Genomic DNA, 24206 nt, shown 5'->3' with positions numbered 1-24206 from the left:
TCAGTATGCAGGATCAAACTTGCTGACTCAGCACACAGACCAAATTTTATTACTTCAGTTTAAAAATAGGGCACATCTCCAAGATTGTACCACTACAAAAACTGTAATTCAAATTGCCTTTAAGACAATTGTCTTTAAGTGTGCTGGAATTTAAAAGAAAAGAATAAAAAAAAAAAAAAGGGAAAACAGAAGAGAAGCCTCTCATCTTTCTCTCTCTTAGGCCTCCTGCTGTGACACACAGAAGTACCAGCTTACCACAGTAAAAGAAATGAAAAAAACCTCCTACAAAATTAATGCCTTTCCCTGTTTTCCAGCAGGTCTTTGTTTCTCTAGATCCCTCTTGCACTCCATGCTACCAAAAGCCAAGGAATGTCCATCTGGTTGCCTGTCTAGACAATGCCTAATCTCACGCTCCACAAACATACCCAAGTGAGCTCCAAACTTGTCACATCCCAGAGCGATTGCCCTCACATGGCACACACTCTGCTAATGAGCACGGCTGCTCCTCATCAACAGAACAAGGTCTAGATAAATCTGCACTCTACTGCATGGTTCGGTAGAAATACATCCCAAAACTGGCAGTAAACACATCTAATATGACTACGCATCTCCTTATAGTGTATTCTCAATGGTGATAACTGTTTACGTATCTGGTAGGAATTATAATCATCAGCAGTGAATAAAACAGTAGCTTTAATAATTAGCTTGCTTTTCTAAAGTACACCTTGTCAGGATAGCAACATAAACCCCAATGTTGAACTGAGCAGGACTAAAATAAAAAGTTATTTCCAAAATGATCACAGACATTAAGAGAAAAGCCTGCTATAACTGCTTTGTACTTGAGGGTATGAGCAGGCCAGTAATCCCATGTCATTTCCCCACACTTAATGGTATTTCTTCTTTTTTTTTCAGGCTGCATCCAGGTGTTTCTTTCTTGTCAGAGTGTAGCCTGAATGCTCCCTTAAGGGCAAAGAGAGTCTTACTACAAGCACAGTTAGCACATACAGAAATTTCATAATGGCTCATTTATTCTCTTTGAACACTATGGTCAGAGGTCTTTAGATTCAATGCACTGCATCTGTGTGCATTAATAATGGAGTATTACATTCACTATGCCTCAATGTGTGGCACAGATAGATAAACATGCATGTGTAACTACACCTTGAAAGCCTAGTTTTCTTCTTTGGGTCTTACGGTTTAAATAAATATACTGCACACTTTGGAAGGAGGTACTTGTATTTACTGCTGCTATTTGAGTGGCAGAGAAACTTTGTTTAAATGATGCTTTGTCATCTGAAGAATCTGGAAAAAATCTTTGAAGGTTAGCAATTGTTTATGACAGGTAAAAAAATTACACCCTTTTCTGCACAAAGTTCTCTATATTGGAAAGGCTAATGCAATCTCCTACAATGACATTATTTCATATTCATCTGACATGCATAATTTTGCAAAAAATCCCTCATTTGCTGGAAAAATTGGAAAGGCTCAGCTATCTCGTAGATTACAAAACCTCGTTTTATTCTTTTCCTTACAGCAAAATCAAGATGATAAGACTTCTTTCCACTTGTGCCGGGCTGTCCCGGCCGCCCCGCGGTGCGAGGCGCTGCCGCCCGCCGGCGCCCCCCGCGCGGTGCCGGGCAGAGCCCCCGTAACCCCCGGCTGGTGGGGCGAGGCCCGGGCAGGGAGAGCGCTCGGCAGTTCCCTCCCGGCACAGCGGGCTCCGCCGGGGGAAGCCGGGGGCCTTTGGGGCCGGCCACAGCAGGGCAGGGCGGGGAGAGATCCCCCCGGCCCTGACACACACCGTGTGCTGCCCTCCCCCGCGGGGCCCTCCCCGGGCGGGGGGCACGGCCTGCCCGGCCCTGGGCTGCCCGCGGGCTGCCCTGCCCGGCCCTGCCCGGCCCTGCCCGGCCCGGCCCTGCCCTGCCCTGCCCTGCCGGGGGGGCTCTGCTCCGGGCCGGTCCCCCCCGGCCTCCCCCTGCCCGGCCCGGCCCTGCCCTGCCGGGGGGGCTCTGCTCCGGGCCGGTCCCCCCCGGCCTCCCCCTGCCCGGCCCTGCCCGGCCCTGCCCTGCCGGGGGGGCTCTGCTCCGGGCCGGCCCCCCCCGGCCTCCCCCTGCCCGGCCCTGCCCTGCCCTGCCCGGCCCTGCCCGGCCCTGCCCTGCCGGGGGGGCTCTGCTCCGGGCCGGTCCCCCCCGGCCTCCCCCTGCCCGGCCCTGCCCGGCCCTGCCGGGGGGGCTCTGCTCCGGGCCGGTCCCCCCCGGCCTCCCCCTGCCCGGCCCTGCCCGGCCCTGCCCTGCCGGGGGGGCTCTGCTCCGGGCCGGTCCCCCCCGGCCTCCCCCTGCCCGGCCCTGCCCTGCCCTGCCGGGGGGGCTCTGCTCCGGGCCGGTCCCCCCCGGCCTCCCCCGGCCCTGCCCTGCCCTGCCGGGGGGCTCTGCTCCGGGCCGGTCCCCCCCGGCCTCCCCCTGCCCGGCCCGGGGGCTGCAGGGCCGCTGCTCTCAGGCAGGCTCTCTGCTCTCTCCCGCAGCTCCGTGGGCCATTTCCCCCCCTCCTCAGCCGCGCTGCCCCCGAGGGGCTCCCGCCGTGGCTGCTGGGCCGGGCCGTGGCCAGCGCCGGGCCCGTCTGGCAGCCGGCGGCCACGGGCTCCCCCGGGCACGGGGGCAGCGCCCGGCAGCCACCCACACCTCGCCGCGCACAACCCGTACTTTTTTTTTTTTTTTTAAATACAAAACCATTTGGGAAGGTTTAACTATGTCAACATCACTCTTCCTTTCCATAGCAAGGTACTTCACCTGGCTGTATTTATAAGGAAAATTAATCTGGATACCACATTCCCATTTAAAATTTGGACTCTGTAACTGATGATAAAAAACCTGAAAATAATTTCTTCTTTCCAGCTTTACTCAGCATTTGACAGAGCAGCGGGGAAGCCAGTTGCACAGAACTGCCTCTTCCACCTCATCCTGGGATACTCCAACTTGGAGTCCTTCTCCAGACAATTTCAGAAAGGGCCAACATTAGGGTGAAAACTAAAGCTGAAATGAAGCAGGCATGCATGAGAATAAAAAAGAGGCAAACTGCAACAGTCAATGCATGTTTTGTGCTGCTGCTTTGAAAACTGCTAGTTGCACACCATCATCAATCTCATTAGTAGAAAGAAAACTCTCCTAATGCTGCCACATAACACACACTTTTCTAAATTCCTTATGCACATAGATACTAGGAGGTGCTCTACAAAACCAGTGAATTTTAAATGCATTAATACTAGAACAACAAAAAAAGTCTCTTTATTGTATTCATTCTTAGCAAATACACAGCGATATAACATAGTTAAGACTCAGCTACATTTTCCCAATGCAGAGGAGTATTTCTTTAGAAATTCAAGTACAATAAAGTTAAAAGACATTATTTTATTTATAAAAGATTTACCTAATAATTTACCAACATAATCTGTCACGTTTTCTAAACATATTAGAAACGAAACGCAATGCCAGTAGACATTTTTCAATTAAGGAAAAGGGTGGAAAACACTTCAGGGAAGGAATACGGAGCATGGAAGTGACATACAATCAGGAAGTGGTGTGGTAGGCATCATATCGCAATGCAACATCTCTTATCTGTCAAAAAAGCAGAAAAGTCAACTTAATGCATCTAGAACTATACCCTGATAGAATCTATTAGTCTCCAGACCTATATTTTTGCCAGTATTTTTCATCTTTAGACATGATTTGAGGATTAAAAACTGTCCTTTCTTTCATCTTCATGTTCACATACACTTTTCCATTTTTGTAGTTCCTGTGAATCATTTATCTTCCACACTTCAGCAAAGGACTTCAGCTTTTTTCTGGGGGAAAAAAAGAAATTAATCAAAATATGGACACATTTTTAAATTAAGCACACCAAACCCTGAAAGCCCTATACTCATCTGCAAAATTCTATATGTGGTCAAAACCAGCAGTTTGCACAGCTCAAAACGATACATGATCTTTAAAACTGACAGTTAACACTTTCCAACATATGAATTCCAGCTCTAGGACAGTCAACAATTTAATTTTATAATTAACTTAAAATAACAGAAGCACGGACAAGATGAAATAAAACACTAAGCAGAGTAAATCATTAAAAGAAATAAACAGTATTGTAGTTTGCCCCATTTAACTTCCACAATCCAGTTCCTATAAATTTGCACTTGAAGAGTCATAAAGGGGTAACACATTTTCAAAATAAATGAGTACATACATCCTTCCTATTTGCTTTTCTGTATTTTTCGATTTAATCGTGAATCATAAGGGCTGTAACAAAACCCAAGACACTTAAAATGGTTTAACACACGTTCCTGACAACGAAGATGTCAAGACTGGATGGAACTACCCAGTGGACTTTCTTAAATTACATGGAAGTAATTTTAAAAAATAAAGACAGGGCAGCTGGCCTGTGGGTATTGTGGCAGCAGCCGGTCTGAGTTTGATTCCCAAGATCGTGGTAACTTTTGTTTCCTACCATACCCATTTTTAAACTTGATACTGTCTCTTTTGGGAAGAAGATACAGAAAAATACAGCGACGCCTGGGTCACGTCATGGCAATAAGTGAAAACAAACAGGAATATAAAAAAAGGTATTTCTATAATGACCTGCATATGAGCACTGGAATAATTACGAATTACATAATACAATAATTTATGCACTATGAAATCATCAGACACATTTGATATTGTATTTTTGGGTTTTGCTGACTTGAGCTCCAAGTTTATATAGATGCATGAAGTTCCCTCCCAACTGCGTCCCAGAGGTCTATGACCAAGGAATAACCTGGTACAGGTCAACCCTGATGAATCAGCAGTTGCTGTGTGGCGGATGTCCCCTGTCCCTGACCCCCTGCATAGCACCGTCTGTCATTAAAGGGGGAGGCAAAAGTGTCAAGTGCCCACAGGGCAGGCTGGTCTGGCAGGCAGGACTGCAGGCTCAAGGTCACCTTTACCAACTGCTGTCAGAATTAAGGGCCACCTCCTCTTCTCACTCCCACCCTTTCCTTCTTCAGGCGGTAACGCCTGTTCACACGTAACATCAGGAAACTGAACTTGCTTTACAACAAGTAGAGAAAGAATGACCTTTTCAGCTGGATCAGATCCCCGACCTGGCCTGCTTTTTGGTCATGCTACAACCAGCTGTGGCACCACGGAGGGAAGGCCGGGAAGCAGCACCTCCAGGCTGCAGGAGATGGGCTGGGGGATGCTCCAGCCGGTCCTCCCAGGCAGGGGTGCTCAGGTAGCTCAGGGGGCAGCAGCCTGCAGTGCAGTGTGCAGTGCAGTGGCTTCCACCTTTCATGAAAACTCAGGATAAAGGACTCATGACAGCTTTAGATTAAGTATTTGTTCTTTTTCGCTTGAAGGCGGCAATAAAATTACATACTGAAAGCTAAAATACAGACAGGAGCTTACACGTACTCAAAAGCTGGTAAGTGGGACACAGTTAAGTCCCGTAATTAACGCTGCCCAGTGAGCCTTGAACTCTACCCTTCTATGGGCACTGTAAATCAGTCTTCTAACTACATTGTCACATACCATTTTTACTGCTCATGGGTCTTGCATGCAATTCACACTTTTTTTTTTTTTTAGCAATGGAGGCATGCTAGAGCTCTACTTGTGCCCTATCCAAGTAATACGCTAGCATGATTTTCACAGAACAAAGAAAGATAAACCAAAGGGATGCATTATATTATTGCACATCTTAATTTCATTATATAGTAACTCTGGCCTTCCAGTTCATTCTCTCACCTTTCTGAACAATAACTTTTTCATTATTTTAGTACCCCTACGCATCCTATAACAGAATTAAGATATTGCTAGTAATCTGTTGTTTTACTTTTGTCAGTTATGGACTATTACAATTAATGTAACTACCACTTCTCTCATCAGCTGCCATGTATCTTCAAACAGAATATTTTTATTCTGCTTTCTTAAAAGGAGCTAAAATTGGTGTTAAGCACTAAGCACTATTCAGTTTCAGATTAACTGCCTGCACCTACAAATAATTAGTACTTAAAATTTTCTCATTATGAAATTACTCTGTCAGGATTAGTTACAGCCATCAGACAAAGATCCTCATTCCTAAAGGGATATTTGAATTTTGCTGACAGGACTATCACTGAAAGTAACAACAACAAAGAATTCAGTGGAAATGAATATGAATACTAGCCCATACCTATTATCTAAACCGTGTACGTAATGTTACCGGCTTTATAAAGATGATGCTATTTGATATACATGGGAATTTTTATAACTAGTCTCCTATGTAAAGTACACATGCCCCTAAATAAAAATTGGTTATCATAAAAATACTACATCCCCAGACTTTCATTAAAATTTTGTGTATTTAGGGGGGCAATCAAAATACATTATAAATATTTATTTTCAGGTTAAAACAGAAGAATATCTGCATTGCATTCTACACTATAGGATGTAAATACAATTTCAAGTTCTAAAGTAAATAATATACATCCTAAATTATATCTATTAGTAATTTCACTACCACTGGTGAGAGTAGAAGTAGATATTAGAAGATAGTTATATTTCAAATCTGTTTTCCTGAAAAGAGTGAAAATATACACCTGAAAGAATACATTTTTTTTACTATTTTCCACAAGAAAAGAAAAACCAGTCTACTCCTAATGTTAGCCCATGGTGCATTTAGTTTTTTCCAACCCTGTTTCAGAGGAAAGCAATCAACATCTGACATAATAGCTAACTATTTAAAATATACAGCTTTGATTGAAATGGATAGCACAATTTCGTGAACATTTTTTCCAAAGTTTTCTTTCACTGCCTCTTCCCTGAAGGGTAGGAGGATATCTAAGTAGGTCTTACTGTATTTTTTAATGTACACTGTGTGAAAAGCTTTTCCATTAACAGCTAAAGTTTTGTTAGGGGGAAAAAGAAGCCCACCAAACCACAATTGTTCTGACCTTTTCACGTTCACTATTCTCTCCAACTCTTTTGATTTGTGAGCTGCTTTCTTCAAGATTTCTTCAGGAATATCTGCCAACTTGGCAACATTTAGCCCATAACTCCTTGCAGAGACTCCTTTAGTTACTTGATAAAGAAAAGTGATGAATTCAGGATGCTCTTCACCTTCAGACCCTAAAAAAATAAGACCAAAATCAAAACCCCTCTATTATGTTAATAAAATGTAGTAGACCAAAGACCAAAATGGCAAAGATTGTGGTCTCATTATCATTCATGCCTCCTCTCCATTGATGAAATTCCATCGAAGAAATACAAAAGAAAAATGTTTTCTTGAGACCACGCATTTTACCTACCCATTGTGAGACTTAACACTTTACTATACTTTACCTGGTCTCTTAGTAAGCAGATGCACGCGTGCGTGTGTGTGTGTGCGCGCAGAACTTAGAATCTTTGTATTTCAAATTGTTTAGTTATGCTGTAGCTGGGATATTGCATCTCACGTTTGCTGAGCATTGACAGAATAAAGCAAGTGTCAGTAATCCCACAATTACAAGTCCACAACTACAGCACAACAGAAAGTTGTGCCTGCCAGGAAGGAAGCTAGGAGCCACAGAAAATGCTCATGAAAAAACAAAGGTTAAGATGGTGGATGTTCTGTTAGGGATTCTTTCTACTCCATCACAGTAAGATGGAAACATAAGAGCTATCATTATAAATCTGATGACTCCTTCCACTTCCCCTTTAGACGTCCATGTTGCATCTCTGCACAACCCAGGCCTTGTGTAAAAAGCAGAAAAACTATGGGATCATTTACTGAGATTTATTTTTCTGTCTTAAAAATGGAAACAATGGAGATTTCCATAAATGCTGATGACTCAAGCTGATTTGATCTGAGTGGTCCAAGCCAGAGACTGCAAAAAACATGTCAAAAAACTCACCTTAAATAAAACAATTAAAATGTTAAGACATAAGGAGCTAAAGATATAGGCAGAGTAAGAAACATAAATGTGTTGTTGCTCACAGGCTGTGGTACTACACCTACTGTCTTTTGTAGCAAAACAGTGAAGACTACATATGGCTTGAAGGTTCAGGTCAACTAACCTGTAGAAATGCTGAAGCTGCACGTTGAAACACAAAGTATAGGGTTTCACGGACACAACAGTTAAGGAATAGTAAGTATTCATTTCAATCGCCTGAAAGTATCAGAGATGAACAGTTCAATTAATGAACTCTGTGAGAAAAGGACATGCTGATGCTCAGGAGAGCAATGCGCTTAACTAGGAACATCAGTGTGGCTAGAGAGTGCTCACCTAAACACCACATTACTTTGAACTACCTGTGCTCAAAGCGAACACATATTTCACGGATCCCTGTTTCTAACATTAAACAGAATACAAAAGCTGAAATCTCCCTCTAGCCAAACTCTACATTTTTAAACTAACTTCATAAAAAAAAAGTTAAAGTGGTAGATTATATATTTAAACACTGTTAGTGGGAAATACTAAAGTGGCCTGTCCTGATTAGTTTACAATGGAAGCAGATAATACAATATTAAGAATGAATTAGGGGGAAGTTTAATAGCAAATACCATGCCAATTCGTAAAAAAAATACCTAGGAATGGCTATTACTAGGCAAGGTGGGAAAAAGAGAATAAAAGCACAATTGTCAAGCACCTGATTAAACCTGATCCATCAAGAAAAAACAAAGAAAAAAAAGAAAAAAATTAAAAAATCAAAGCCATCCGTATGGGCTGAAATCCTACATCACAAATCCGTGGTAAGTTTGGAAGCCAGGTGAATAAAGGAGATCCAGTGGATAAACCCTATGTGGATTTTCAAAAAGCTTTTGAGGAAGAGTCCTGCATCAAATGCTCTTCTGAAAACTAAGCAGCCATAACCCAAAAGGAAGACCTTTGCATTTGTAAATAATTGGTTAAAAGACAGGGAACAGATGGTAACTGTCAGTTCTATCCATGAAGGGTAATCATCACTGCAGCTAGACAGAGATGCTCAACACACCCATTATCAAACAAGAAAAAGAGCTAAGCGGTAAGCAGACAAACTTTACTGAAAATACTAATTCAGAGCAACGACAAGAAGAAAGGCTGTAACTCACCTGCTTGGTAAGACTAGAACTGAATGGAATTATGATAAGCAATCTACAAAATTACACATGGCATAGAAAGGATGAACAGAAATTAGTCCTCTGCCTCTTCTAATTCAAGAATTGGAACCACTAAGTGAAGGTACATGTTTCAAAAGAGTTTCAAAACAAACAAGAGGTGGCTCTTCACACACTGCAGTGTTACATTTGGCTCCTTGACACAGCAGGACGAAGGTGCTAAAAGTACACAAGAGTACTCAGGGAAACTAGACAACCTCGTTGAAATGAAATCCATTGAAGATACTAAAAAACACAACACACATCTAGCTCTTGAAGCCCCCCAAATACCAAATGTTTGCAGACAGTGAGATCTTTTAGAGAAAGAGTTGACATATGTTTGATCCCTAATCCCTCCTCCCTAATCCTTTCTATTTGCCTACTGTGAAAAGTTGGATAATGTGCTAGGTGAATATTTTATCTGGCCTAGCTCAGCCATGCTTATATGAAAGGTAAATGGTTGTTCAGTTTTCAAGCCCCCCAAAATGTGTGTATAGGCTGATACCATAGTGAGTCTGGATGTGTCACGTTCATGTTGAGGTTTAAATCACCATAACAATTTTACAATTTCTGCCTATGCCTATAGTGCCAGAATCTCAGATGGACTTGTACTGTACCTTTTTGTTCAGCACTTTCCTCCTCGTTCACCAAGAAAGCCATGTGGTAATTACCAACTTTTCCTGGATACACCTTCTCTAGCTCACAAACTGAGGGATAGTGAGTGACAAACAACGTCAGTGACTCCACCTACAATGAAATACACACATAAGAAGGTTTGGCTTTGCTTTTTTTTTTTTTTTTAAACACAGCAACACAGAACATATCCCTTTGCCCCCAGTTTAGACATGCCACATAGCTACAAGGAAATCACACCATGTCAAGTCAGCCTACAATAGTACAAGCTGAAAAAGCATCTACAAGCATGTCAGACTGAATACTTACATCTCTAATAAAATGTTCAAGTGTAGCATAAGCAATAGCGATTCCATCGTGTGTGCTAGTTCCTCTTCCCAATTCATCCAAAATAACTAGTGATCTTGAAGTTGCTTTTCTTATTATCTCAGCAGTATCTGTTAGTTCTTCCATAAAGGTACTTCGGCCTTTATAAATGTTGTCTGCTGCACCCATTCTGCATTGGGATACAAAACAAGTTAATTTATTAAGTTCAAATAAATGCCAGATCATGTTGGGGAAAAAAACCATGATAATGATTTTGTTATAAATCTCTTGTTGCTGCTCCAAGCAGCACAGGAAAACTCATTCACCTCCCAGAACAAGCTACTGCATAGGAAAACAGCAACACCACCACATGGCGCAGACATGAGGGTACTCTAAAAGAATGAAAGGTCCAGAGAGAACTACACGTACCATTAAATAAGGGCTTCCACATATTCCCCAAGAAAACAGGGTATACTGACCCGATGGGCAACTGGGAGAGGTTAGGCTCTAGGGACAGCAGAGATTTTTTTTTCTGGGTCATCAGTAGTTGAGTCCCAGTGCAAATCCACAGACTGAAATCTCAGCATCCTATGCCAACAACAGGAATCAGGGAAAAAGAGGAGGTAGGCAAGGGGGTATCTCTCACCATGTAATTCTTCCACCTTGACAAACAGTACAAAGCAGCCTGCTTGTCCTTTAAAAAGGACCTTTAAAAAGACCAGTCAGCTCACAAGGATTCCAGCAAAGGTGGCTATGAAAATGAGTTCTGGTTGTGTAGTTCAGTTAGAACATCTAATTTGTATGTTTTTTAAGTGCTAACAACACCTGAAAGTATCAGGTATTAGCATTTCTGTGTAGGGTAGACATTCAGAAGACCAGGTATGTATGCCTCTGAACAGATAACAGCATCGGACACACCCCCACGGACACATCCCCACATTCCTTCATGTTTCATACAAGTCTTTTAGCAGTCTTTCAGATTCATGCAACCTTCAATCCTCAAATTCTATCTCAAATTGTGAAACTGCCATTTTAATCTCAGAAATCTGTTGGTAATCCACCCTGTTTTTCTCTTCTTCTGCAGCTTTCTTTGCCAATTAACATGCTTTCTACCTAGAAGAAAGAATATTTCCTTTTCCCATATATGCTTTTCAATTATATTAATCACATTACAGTATCACTTCCAGGATAGGTTATCACTAGCTTGCCACTGAGTAGAGCTGTAAAAATGGATTTGTTCACTTTCATCAGACAATAATATAGCTGCATACAAACCACATCGATTTAAGGAAAACTGACTCATGGGCTTAGCATATTACATTTTCAAATATAACAGCTGGCCACAACAGTATTTAAAGCCAATCAAAACCTTTAAAGAGAATCCCAATATAGCTTTTTTTCTCTCAGTCTTTTGCTGCATAATTGCTTCTGTTGCCTACAGAACCACTAGCAAGATACTCATCATTTTATGAGGCTCTTGTGATTTTTACGACTAATTGACAACCAATAGCAAAAACTAGCAGGTTGGACCCAATACAACTATGATTTATATATATTCTCCGGTTCCTGCCCTGCATATTTTGTATGGTGGCATGCATAACTTCCCAATGTGCAAATCTTCAATTTTAAAGGAACTGATTTCGGTTGAAGATGGTCTGTCATTAAGTATGTGCTTACATACACACATAATAGGTATACTTCCACACACTTCAGAATAAAGGTCATTTGGCACATAAGCTAATTAAACTTTGCATGAATTTCACTGAATTAAATGTGTCATTCAGGATATTGAGGCATTGTGAAATTTTATTAAGCCACTTACTACTGTAATCCTTTTAAATGCTGGGTTAAGTCTAACAAACATATTACTGAATTTCTCACGGTGCCCCCAACACCCGCCAGACCCTTTTCTAGTTGCATTCAGCTATCATGTACTACTGTAAAAACAAACAAACCTCCTTTGTTGCAATATTGCACAGATCTACAGAGAACAACATAACTTAGATCTATTTTTAACACTATTAACTACAAGGAAGTTCACCAGAACAACAAATACTTTTTATGTCCAAAGAATCTCTGGTTCCATAATGGTCAACTTTAACCTTAGTTTCTGACCCTAAGATGATGATGATGATGGTGGATGATTATGATTTTATCATTTTTATTTGGCTTTTTGTTAGAGGCACACCATGTAACAGGCTGGCTGTTCTGCACCTCTGAGTATTACATTAAGAATTCTTAGTTCTATTTGCAATCTCTTGGATTGCATCATTTCCATAGACCTCTCAAAATCATTTAGTCATTTTGCATCTAATCTGCATTCAAGAAAATAATTTTCAGGACTTCCTCACTAAATGCTCAAGATACAAAAAGAAATGAGTATTATTTTTCTCTTGTTGTTAAGAACAGCTGCAAAAGAACCCTCTCTTTTCAGTCTCTTAGAATGTTCAAATCCAACTCAGGCTTATCTATAGATTTTTTTTAAAAGCGTGTATAATGACATAAATACTCTTCAACATCACCCTTTGAAAAGGAGTAAAATTGTTCTTTCTACTTCTGTCCTTGACATTAGAAGAATCATATTGTTTTTTTAAACTTAGATGATAAGCAGTATTATCCCACAAGCAAGTAAGAGTAATTATTTTAATGTGGATGACTGCCTTTATAAAACTAACAGTTAATTTGTGGTAAGGCATTGCTCCCTCACTGTATGCTATATTATTACTATACCACAAAGTTTCTGAATCAAAACACTTACAGTTTAAACAATTGTTTTTCTTCCAAGTTTAAAAAGGCCTTAATAAATCCCACTAAACTTCTACAAGATTCAGCTGCTGCTTTGAATTTACATTTTAATGTAGCTTGACTCCTAAATGTTTTTATACATCAAAACATTAAACTTTTTCCTATAATATTCTGCCCACAAGGAACATGCAGACATCCAATGTGAGAAGTGCCTCTTTAGTGCTGGCAAGAGATCCATCACTCCTCAGCAAATGCAATTTGGCTGGAAACCACTTGTTATAATGTCTCTTTGACAGTCAACCGAATTTCATAAAATTAAAAGCTCTTCATCTTACAATGTTCAACACATTTATTATGTAAAGAAGAAGAAAAAAAGAAGAAAAAAAAGAGGAGCCATTATCTCTTTTCAATGCCAGGTTTCAAGTGGTAAAGATTCCTGTCTATAGCCTCAGAAAAAACAACAGGGAGGCAATGTTTTAGTATATAAATTTTTAGAGGGTTAGTTAGATGATATGCAGCAGTAGCTATCTTTATGTAAGCCAGCTAGCACTATATGCTTAACCTGTATGCGACCTGTATGTTACTAGAGAAAAAGATAGAGTGCCTTATTCTGCAGCAGGAACATTCAGATGGCTGGTTTTTTTAACCTGCTCTCCTGAGTCAACACACAGTACTGACCTTTTCCAATGCAAGCACTCATCATTCTGGGAAGGTAGGTATCCTATGATATTTTGTCCTACAAGGCTCTATAAATGTTGAGAATTTTTTACATGATACAAGCTATGACACTGGTCAGAAACCACTAGAATTAAACAGCATAACGTTTTTCCTTGCATCTCAAGAATTTTTATATAGTCAGTATCCATTTAAACTTGCTCCCAATGGGCACAGACCAAATGTTGCTAATCTGTGTGGCTCTGCAAGTGGACCCTGAACTCTGCTGCTTACAAGCATTTCTAGACACGTGTGACAGCTTTAACAGCTATCCATGAAATAGGAGGAAATTTAATTTGAGGCCACTGAGCTCTTCTTGGAGCTCCTTCTCTGAGCATCCTGTTATTACTTCTCTCAAAAAACCAAAGTGTCCTGAATAAGGGTACAGACCTGCAGACTTGATGGCTAACAGTGGCATACAAACAACAGAATAAATCAAGACATTGTTTTGGAGTGGAGTAGAGAGCCTGGAGAACTGCCCTGCTCTATGCCAGCACTAGTCCCCAGAAAGTGAAAACATGTAGGTTAAACCAGAAATTGTCCTAGTATGACAGAAGGCAGTGAAAAAAACTAATCTCCCAAGCATAAAAATGAATCTGAGATCAAGAAGTTTCTATTTAAGGCTTTTTCCATGCTGCCTTTCAGAAGAAGTTACCCAACGTGCTGTTGGTTGGTTACAAACTTAGGAGCACTGTGTGGATCTCAGGTATTTCATTATTCTTTTATGTCAATGTGAATCCCTCACACTGCTTGTGAAAATGACCAAGCTGCCCAATCACTCCCAGTAGCAACAAAAAGCAATTACATTGCACTGAACAAATCCTAGAAAACAAGACTGCAGAACCATTCCCCTGAAGCCTTACTTTCATACAGCTGTCAACATCCCGATGCTATTTAATTCCTTGTTTATAAAATACTGAATGCTGAAAAAAAAGCTCAAATTAGATTTAAGATTTTTCACCTTGATTTTAGAAACATGCACTTGACTCTTAAAGTTCATCTGAAATACTTACTGGAGAAATGAAACCTAGTGCCTGTTACAGAAGAATAAACCTAGTTAGTATAGACTCTACACACTGCCTTTGCAGTTTTCAAGAGAAGGCATTCAGGTTTCCAGATATGGTTTGTCTTCCCAGGAATCAGAATTGAAGCCGGATTCCACCTCAGAACGTACTCAAGGCAGAATTATTTATTCATCAAGAACAATTAATAGTGAAAGAAAAAATATTTTTTCTCTGAAAGTATCTTAAATGTAACGTGTAGAATATGGTTTTCAACACCACCAACAAAGACCTTCTACGATTCAAAGAGAACACTGAGAAAAACACAAATAAAATGAATTCCTAATGTGACTATACAAGTGCACTTGCTCCCTCTCACACAAACCCTTTCAAAATGTCATTTCAAATATTACTGCAATTGAACAGAGGTTACTTAAATTAAAATAACTGGTTTACAGGGGAAAAAAAAAGATGAAATGGGCTCTTGCCTTAGAGTTTATCCCTTTTCTTCCATGGAACCTTTCTCTACAACATGTTTTTGATCAACAATGTGTAGTTAATATTTTTTTAAAAGATCTCCTAACAACTGTTTCGTATCCTTTCATCTTTTGCAGAAAAAACTCCTCCCAGCTGAAGTTTCAGTTGGTTTCTGCAGAAAACAAATGGTCGCAGAAGTCTGGGTATTACCTGAAGATTGTGTTTATGGGAACAGAAGATTGTGTTTATGGGAACAGAAAAACTTGATACTGATCCTGACATCAAAGGAAGAACACAAGTGCAATTTTGTTTCAACACTTCAGTAAATCTCCCACTGAACTCAGTTACTGGCTGTCTATTAGGCATCTAGCAAACACTTACTGAGACTTCACAGGTTAAAAATCAAAAGTAGCTCGCAAACTGGTCTGCCAAGAAAATATGAACAGGCATCCTAAACGGAGCACTGGCAGGCTAAATACTGCATGTCCTCTCCTACTGCGGTCCCAGGAGCCCCAACACCTCTAACCAGAACAATCGTTCAGTTTTGCCCACAAAAGCCATTTGAAGCCCTGCGTATTTTAGAAACAATCAGACTAATAAGAATTTCACAGTGGATAGTGTAAAAGTAGCCCAACTTAAATGCTGTGACTTTGGCTACTTTCCATATACAATGAAAATTTATCAAGTAATTCTTTAGAAGAGAGCATCTGCAAATTTATAACAGTTCACTGGCAAGAAACTAATGCTTCACACACCCCCACAGAGTACTGGTAAATCACTTACTTCATTTCCATCAAGCTCTTACTGATTCAAACCAAAAACTGACAATAAGAAAAATAATTTACAGAAACTGCAATTACAGAATTTTTAAAAAATAACTCATCCTAAGTGTGACAGAAAGCATTGTTATCAGGATAGTTATTATTTTTGCATTAATCATGGGCAACTTCTACAAAGTGAATGTGTGCAAAGTTATGTGGGTGACAATGACAAGAAATCAGAAGATGCTCACAATACTAAGCTATTTACAGTCAACATGCACACACATGCTCAACCATTTCTACACCTGCTTATTTGCAAATTTTAAATGAAGTACCACCAATGGTGTGTTACCCAATTTAGAAGAACAGTTGTTGAAAAGCCTGACAGAATGCATTACACATTTAATATAAAATCCATTTTTATTTTGTAAATTATTGTAGACACAGGATATTCTCAGTCACTGAGAAATTAATGAAACTAGTAAAAGCTAACACCACTAGGGATACGTATTTTGCATTATCCTGGAAAGAAAATCAAGTCCAAAGCAATTTTAACACCCAGTTTCATAGTGTTTTTTACCATTCCCCCCCCCCCCCACTTTTCTACACCACTAGGTAACTGAAATAGCCAGAACAAGTAATCACTTAAATCCTCATTATCTTATAGACCTGGCCAACAGAGGCATGCTGCACACACAAATACCTCAGTATATTAAAAGAAACATATCTAACAGGATTAGATTTCAAGATGTGAAGTGCATTGATTTTGTGCTGAAAGCCAGAGGAAAGAAAAACATCTATGGATCGCAGTGAACATTCAATATTTTAAAAGCTTCACCTCAACTGACAGAACAGGTAGGACTGAGTTCAGAAGACAAAATACTGGTTAGGTCAATACAGTAACTGAGTGACAAGTTATACCAACAACCTCTCATTCCTAATGTTTTGTAAGGCAACAGGAATTCAGTTCTTCCAAAAGCTTGTTACATTACCTAGTGAAGAACACCTGAGAAAGTTATTTTCTGAAATTCAGCAATGATACCCTCAATAATATGAAAAACTCCTTAAAAATACTTGGTACATCACCTGGAGCAAATACATCACTCACTGTGAAGATAATTCAGCCGACTTCTGGTTAATGCTAAAATTTTCCATCGTATTTTAAAACTCGTGTTCGAGTCTAAGTTCCATTTTCCGCAGCCCATGTTACTCACAACCCTACAGCAGCTGGCTGACAGGGCATGAGGGCTGAGCTCTCAGAGTAGCAGGGTACTCACTAGAAGAACAAGGACACAATAGCAATACCTTAAATTCTGCATTCAAACGTGCAAAGGATTTTATACCTAATGTATCAACGGAATGCTTTCCACAGGTCCATCAACTCTGACATTTATTCAAACACAGAACTTAGCATTTTTTTCTTGCCCTCAGTGAGAAAGTTATGATTTGTTCCGGTACCCAGCTACCAAACTGAGGTTTCTATTGCAGCTTCTCCTTCAGACCCAGCGGTCTGCCGGCACAGACAGCACATGCCAGAAGGCCCGTACGAGATGGAGAAGTTTATGAAAGCTCTACTAAGCAACTGAAGCTCCAAACACCTGCTTTTACCCTGACTTCTCTGCAGGAAACCATTAACACTGAATAAATGTTACTGATTGTCAAGAGACAGAGCAGATGAAGAGTACAATAATTTTGCTGAAGGATAGCTTAAAAACTTATAGGGTGTTTATTTGTGAACCATCAGTATTAGCCTGAAGAAGCTGAAAAAATGAAGACAAAGATAAACCCAACCCTAAAATATGCAGACTTACTACTCTTGGATTCCAGCGAGGGAACTCAAGGTAATTAAGTTAATGTGCACATGTAGCTGAAGGATTGAGGCCAAGGGGGATTAAAAAGCAGAAACTATAGCAACAGACTAGGGACAATAGCTGAAGCATTCAGCGCAAGTGAACTTTTCCCCTTTAAACCTGTGGACACCAAAGAAAATCCAATTCAAATTGTGACTAGGTTAACTCATCACATGGAAGCGTTTTAGAAAAGTAAATACCACCATTCAGTGTAAGAGTTTCAACTTTGCTGTAAAATACCAAGTCAGCTTCACAGGCAAATTTTCTGCTCCCACCCCACCCCCCATTATGGTGAAAGCCTTTAAATCCCTCTCAGGAATATTGCAATATGCAGCACAAATTGTTTTACAGATCTCGCTGTATATAACCATCTTTTATTGACTTAATTTTTAAGCCTGATTTAAACCCCTGCAAACAAAACAGCTGTATTTACAGATGTTATGAAATGCCATGTATGTGAACCAAAGACTGTTTTGTTAAATATACTATTATACATATATGATATATACCTAACACTGCAAATGCAGAAGAAATTAAAAGACTTATTGTAAATGTAATTAAATTAGCTACAAAGATATCCATAGTATAGCTGAATTTATTCCTACAGAGCTACAGAACACTGTCAGAAATAGTTACAGTTCAAACATTGTGATACATCCAACACATAACTTTTCTAGAAAAACAGAACAAAATAATTTTCAATTTAACAACACTAACTAAACCTTTACTTATTCTCTTCTTTTTCAAAAAGAACATCTCCATGTGATAAAAAAAAGGTGCGATGTATTTAATACACTACATCCCCCCCACCCCCCTTTTTTTCCCCTGACAACTGGGAATTATTTACCCCAGAGGTCTATTATATGACTGTAACCATAAATGAAAGGCTTAAGTAATTTCTGTTATTCTGGCAATAAACACAAATACAATTAAGCAAGAACAAAATGAAACAAATTACTCTGCCATAAGGAAATAATATTTCTGAATATTGCTTTTGGGTTCTTGACAACTAACAAGTTCTGTTTGACTGTTATTGTTGCTTCCCTGAGCAACACAAACAACACTTCTTTAGCATGTCGGTGTATAAAATTCCCATGTCGACTTGCCAGTCACTTGGGATTGCTTTGTATGAATGTCTCCCTGTTTTTCTGCACAATACGTAATGTGTATGGCAAAACCAGCAAGCATTACGACATATATAAAATAAAGATTTGAAAAAGTACCTTTGCTTTTAAATTCTCTGACCCTTATCTTTCAGAGTCTACCCACATAGGCAAATTGAGATAATTTGGGTTTTTTCCAAAAGAAAATCTGAATGACTTTAAATACAAACATTCACTTTCAGATGTAAACAACTAAAAAAAAGGTAAATACTAAATCTAACAAGACATCAATCAAAGTTCCGGCCAAAAGCAGGTAACGTACAGGCAAGTTGCTCTGCGGAGATAAACTGCTCCACAGTCTCACTTCAGCATTCAGTCTCCTGGTGATTCCTGTATTATACAGGATGCCTGCAGGCTGCCCTGCCAAACCCAACTGTCCTCTCAAGCGTAGAATTTCATAGCTTAAATTTTTATGATAAAGGTATGAAGAAGCTGACTAGCTGAATCTTCATGCCAGGTTTTGGGATTTAGCTGATATTTCTAGGACAGACAGGAAGACTAATCTTCATAATCCCACCCTGTAAGCCTCAAAGAAATCAATAAAGCTGAATAAAGCAATAAATGGAAGCAAGGAATTTTTTAGTTTGGTAACTGCCTTTTGAGTTAAGAACAGCAAAATTCACATGTGATATAAAAATGAGAGGCTATATGCTATTCTGGCAAAATACTGAAGAGCTTGTCATACAACAACTTAATATTACAAAGTACGTGAATACACAAAACCTATGCCAGTCCAGCTCAATGATCTAACCAATTTTGGAGGCTGTGGGCAGCACAAGAATTCTGAAACAGGCAGAGAAATCCTGAAATGGTAACAATGCAGTAACTTCAGGGCAAGATTTTTAATCAGCTTTAAAAAAAAATAATAATCCTGATTATGTAATCTCTCATGTATAATTTCAAGTATAGTATAGTTTTTTTAAGATTTATCACAAAACAAATGTAGACCCTGCCTCAAGGGGCGAAAACAATACCATCATACTCAGCTCATAAGGGAATAGCAGTAAGAGGGTCAAGTCCATTTAGGACATAAAAGCTCTGCAAGTCTGTCCTGCACACCAGTAACCATTTTAAAAGGTCACCAGCATGCTGCCCCTTCAGCAATCACAGTTAAATACGTAGAGCAGCTTTGGAGAGAGGATGTCCACTTCTTTATCGTGTTTAGTGAAATCACAATGGAGGGAGAGACTTCTAGTGAAAAACACTTCTAAACCGTTTTCAAACAAGTGAGTTCCTGGGCAGTCTCTTTGCAAATCTAGCTTATCTGTGAACTGAGCAATGCATCAGTGTCAAAGAATATAACAAGCTGCATTCTGGTCAAAGTGCTCTCTTTTTCAACCTTGGTTTGCCTATTGCTGTGCAAGTTGCACCTTTTCTGCAGCAAAGCTCTGAAATAATGCAGCTCGTTACTTATTTGTTACTTTAAATACAAAACTCTTCCCTCTCTGTCCTACTCCTGTGCAGTTCGCTTCTACAGATCAATGGGTAAAATTGGAAATGAAATTAAGTGCAATGTTATTTGCCCAGTCACAAAATGCTGGGAAGTATTCTGCCACCAGCAGTTAGACCAATGGCACATTCATCTCCATTAATATATACAAGCACTATTTTGCTTTTATTCCTAAGTGATTTACCTCAGATTTAATTTATTGTGAAAAGCACTTGGAAAACCTCTTCCCAATTTCCATTCCAACAGAAACATTCTCTTTTTCCTGCTTCACATACCATTCCATCCTGTGCTTTCTGATTTTCTCAAGATTTCTTATACATACTCTTAAAAAGCTTGAAACGTTTTAATCTGTTAAAATAGACCATGCAATTTCAAATATATTTCAAATTTTAATGATGGCAACGATTTCAATGAAGCAAACAAAAAATAAATAGAAACATCCAAAACTGACTGTCCAAATGTTTGCTTTCCATCATGATTATTAATCACAGTAAAATTTGTAATGATGCCGTAAGCACAAGCATTTTATCTGGTTAAAAAAAAATTGTCTAGAAAGAAGACAGTGAGGTTTGTCTACTAGTTTCTTTCAGCTCCACACACTTGACAAAACAGTAATATGAGTTTGTCAGGTTGTCAGAATTAAATAGATGTTAAAGTATTTAGGCAGGTATATCTCTATTGTAAGACTCAACCTTTTTGAAAGTCAATTCCACCATTTAGAGATCAGCTAAACAGACACTTTGAATAAAACATACAGAAGAAATTATATGGCATGTTTGATGCACAGCCTTTAAGGACTGTGGACTAATAAAGGGCTGAGTTTTCTTGTGTTTTTCAGTTTACTCTGAAGACATACTTCACCCCTAAGCTGTCCTCTAAGCTTTAACAGCATTTCTTTCCAGATTATCATGTCTTGTCTTCTAGACCATGCCAAAACAAGGTAAGCATTGGGGACCTTAAAACAACTCAAGGTGTTCCTAAAGGTCCCTTATATCAAAAGTAAGAATTTGCTACACCTGGTCACAGTTCTGCCTTTGTAATATATACTTGTAGGTGGAATAAACTTGTACTTCTCCTGCACAGGAGAGCAATATGACAGTCAGAAGCTGACTTCAGTTCACTTTTTTACCTTGGCAGAGGAATAGCCACGCTCTGCTGTGCACAGCGAAGAGGACCTGACAGAAAGAACGTATTATGTACACTCTCCTGAGCCCTCCACATCTCAAGTCTGTGCTCTTCAGCTCGTGATCATGCCATCGACAATACATGAGATCTTTCTGGCACAAGGAAAAAACCAACCAAACAAAAACCCAAATATGGTATGCTGATGGGAAAAGCCCTCTTGCGCATACCCTGTAGAAACAGACACCTGCAGTCCTTGCAGGTGTTACGAGAAGCAGGCCAAGGGTTCCATGTATCCTGCATTCCCACACAAGCCTACAGAGGCACAGCCACAAACTTCCCCTATTTTCTGGCCCATAAATTCTCTTTTAGGTGACAACAATGAAGGCAGAGAAATAACATGAGTGAAAGCATCCACAACGGCTGTAGTAACTCACACCAGAAATGTCACTTTGGGGTACTCAAATGTCATTTCCTCTTCCATCTTCGTGGACCCAACTGCACATGACTGACATGGGTCTTTCTGCTCACAGGATGATGGAAATGAGACGTACCGGTCACATCAGCCACGCAGGCATTCAAATACTGCTTTTTTTTGATATAACATCAAGCCCTCTGCCATGTGAGTGTGCACCACTCACAAATTTAGAGTGGAATGGGCCACATATGAGCTTTGCAGATCTCAGGATCAGTTGAAGGTACTACCTGAGCAGTAGCAGAGCAAGTGTTGACAGGCAGCAAGGGGAGTACAGCCACCAGCTGGCAGAACAGCACAACAGAGTTACCCACATGGACAGACTCTGTGATGAATGTCCTGGCCTTTAAAGCAGCTTCCTACTGACTAAGAGAAACTTAATCTCATCAGTGTCACCATGTTAAGCCAGGCAGAGGGTTAAAAAACGCCATGTCTTCTTTAAACTGGAATGCATAATGTAATTATGCTGACGCGTAGAGGGTTGAAATGTGCATGGTCACTTTGTCCAAAGAACTGAGAAGACAGAAGGAGCTTGCTTTCCTTGCACCTGTTCTGTTTCTTAGAAGAAAAAGAAGGATTATCTGGTGGACACTACTGGGGTGCCTCTAAGACAGTGTGTCCCTCTGCCACAAGAAAGCAGGCTCAGCTGGGATAAAAGCACCAGGCTGGAGTGAGGTGCTGGTCTGGGACTGATCGGTACCCTATGGAAAACCAAGTAATGCATCCACAAGGGATGTCTTTGCAAAGGCAGGTAGAGCCTGTTCGTAGATGTTTTCTTAGACTCTAGAAAGACTGGGCAGGTGAGAGGTTGCGTAGAGTCTCCTGAACTGTGTCACCACATGCAACAGCTGTGAGGACATAGCCGACACACACATGGGTACATCCTCAACTGAAATCTTCAATAGCAGGAGGTGACCTTCGGTTGGCAAGTCTCTCAGTAGCATTGTGGTCCCTTGCAGCAATCAAAGTTCCTCCCCTTTACTGAATCTATCGATCAACTGAGAATTGTCACTCCTTGGCAAGGTATGTGGCTGGAGCTGGATCTTGGCTAGTGGACTTGAAATAAAATGACCCACCTAAGGTCAGTGGTGAGGGGGGTGAAACTCCCTCATTATTTCAGTGCTGGATAAGGCTGGCAGTTCTTGACCAGTGTAGAAAACACTCTTTCCTTTCCTCCGCCTTCTCCCTCTCCTTATAGACCCAGAGATCACAAAAGCTGACAGCAGTTTCCTGTGTATGAAAAGCAATGAGGTAGGTCTCTGCACTGGGATCAGAAGACTGCCTTCAAAGACACCTTCAAGAAGCACCGCCTGAACCTGATGCTCTCTTTCTGTTCCCATACCTGGGAATGCAAACAGACCACATGCATGCCAGGCACACATGCAAGTACCTCAGCAGGACACAGATTCTGCTGAATCAATCAGAAGCATCAGGTCATTGTACGAACAACTATTACACATGTTCTAAATCATTATACAAGGAAGACAGACAAGACAAGAAAATACCAAAAGAGCTATGCAGCTTGAGCCGTAGAACAGACAGATGCAGGATTATGCTTGTGGCCATGTCTATCTGAAAGACCCTGTATACATACAAGCTGGAACAACAAAACCATCCCTCCCTACTCAAGGTGAGCAACCACCATCTGTTTTCACAATGTTTTCAGATATACAGTGGAACCTGAACAGAGTATGTCCTAAGTATAGACTCGGCAATGAGGAATGTCCTCCATGTTAAAAATACATTTCAGTTATCTGTTACAAGGACAAAATGTAGGACAAAGTTCTGTACGCCTAAATACAGATGATCTGATGTGCAGAGCCTATACCAAGAGAATTGCCTTCAAGTGCAGGCAACTGCATGTCTTACACAAAGCGAAATATACACTCTTAAGACAACTGAAACTCTGTATTTCTTTGCCATCATGAGGATTAAAGACATGCTGAGAATCTGTAAACAGCAAGAGAACTCTTTTGAGAGAGACAAAGTGCATGACAGGATGATCTACATGCATCTTACTAATGCTTCTATTTACTCTTTCAACTTCTAAGCATGCAGCACATAACCTGCAAGAGTCAAATGCAATTGAAACATGGTGTGTCGTAGTTCAGACAACTGAAACTGCACCTTTAACAGTATGCCCAATTCAGCCGATGGTGTAAAACCTCACTGGACAATGTATGACACCATAGTGTGACTTAGGTCTGAACAGTGAAGTAAGTGAAATAGCTTTTATTTCAACACAAGAAGAGAAAGCCAGGCAGGTAAGTGCTCTAATAAGGAATTTCTTGTTTGCCCCTTTACCGTCACCTAGAGTTGGTAGGAGTTCACAGAATTACAGAACGGTTGGGATTGGAAGGGACTTCTGGAGGTCATTTAGTCCAACCTCCTG

General features: G+C 40.3%; 1 protein-coding gene across 4 annotated transcripts in view; it reads right to left on the bottom strand.

The window, feature by feature from the left end:
- Positions 1–3256: 3256 nt before the first annotated feature.
- MSH3 (mutS homolog 3) overlaps positions 3257–24206 on the bottom strand; it is a 113459-nt gene continuing 92509 nt past the window's right edge. For all 4 annotated transcript variants that reach the window (XM_040579555.1, XM_040579559.1, XM_040579558.1 and 1 more), the window contains 4 exons: positions 10060–10246; positions 9735–9864; positions 6956–7130; positions 3257–3838 (listed from right to left, as the gene is read on the bottom strand). In XM_040579555.1, coding sequence (XP_040435489.1) covers positions 3730–3838; positions 6956–7130; positions 9735–9864; positions 10060–10246 — 601 coding nt within the window. In that variant the 3' untranslated portion in view covers positions 3257–3729. The remainder of the gene's footprint in view (positions 3839–6955; positions 7131–9734; positions 9865–10059; positions 10247–24206) is intronic.

The sequence above is a fragment of the Falco naumanni genome, chromosome Z, assembly GCF_017639655.2.
Source record: "Falco naumanni isolate bFalNau1 chromosome Z, bFalNau1.pat, whole genome shotgun sequence".
Lineage (NCBI taxonomy): Eukaryota > Metazoa > Chordata > Aves > Falconiformes > Falconidae > Falco > Falco naumanni.
Note: the sequence above shows the minus strand (reverse complement) of the source record. Positions and strands in the feature narration are given on the sequence as shown.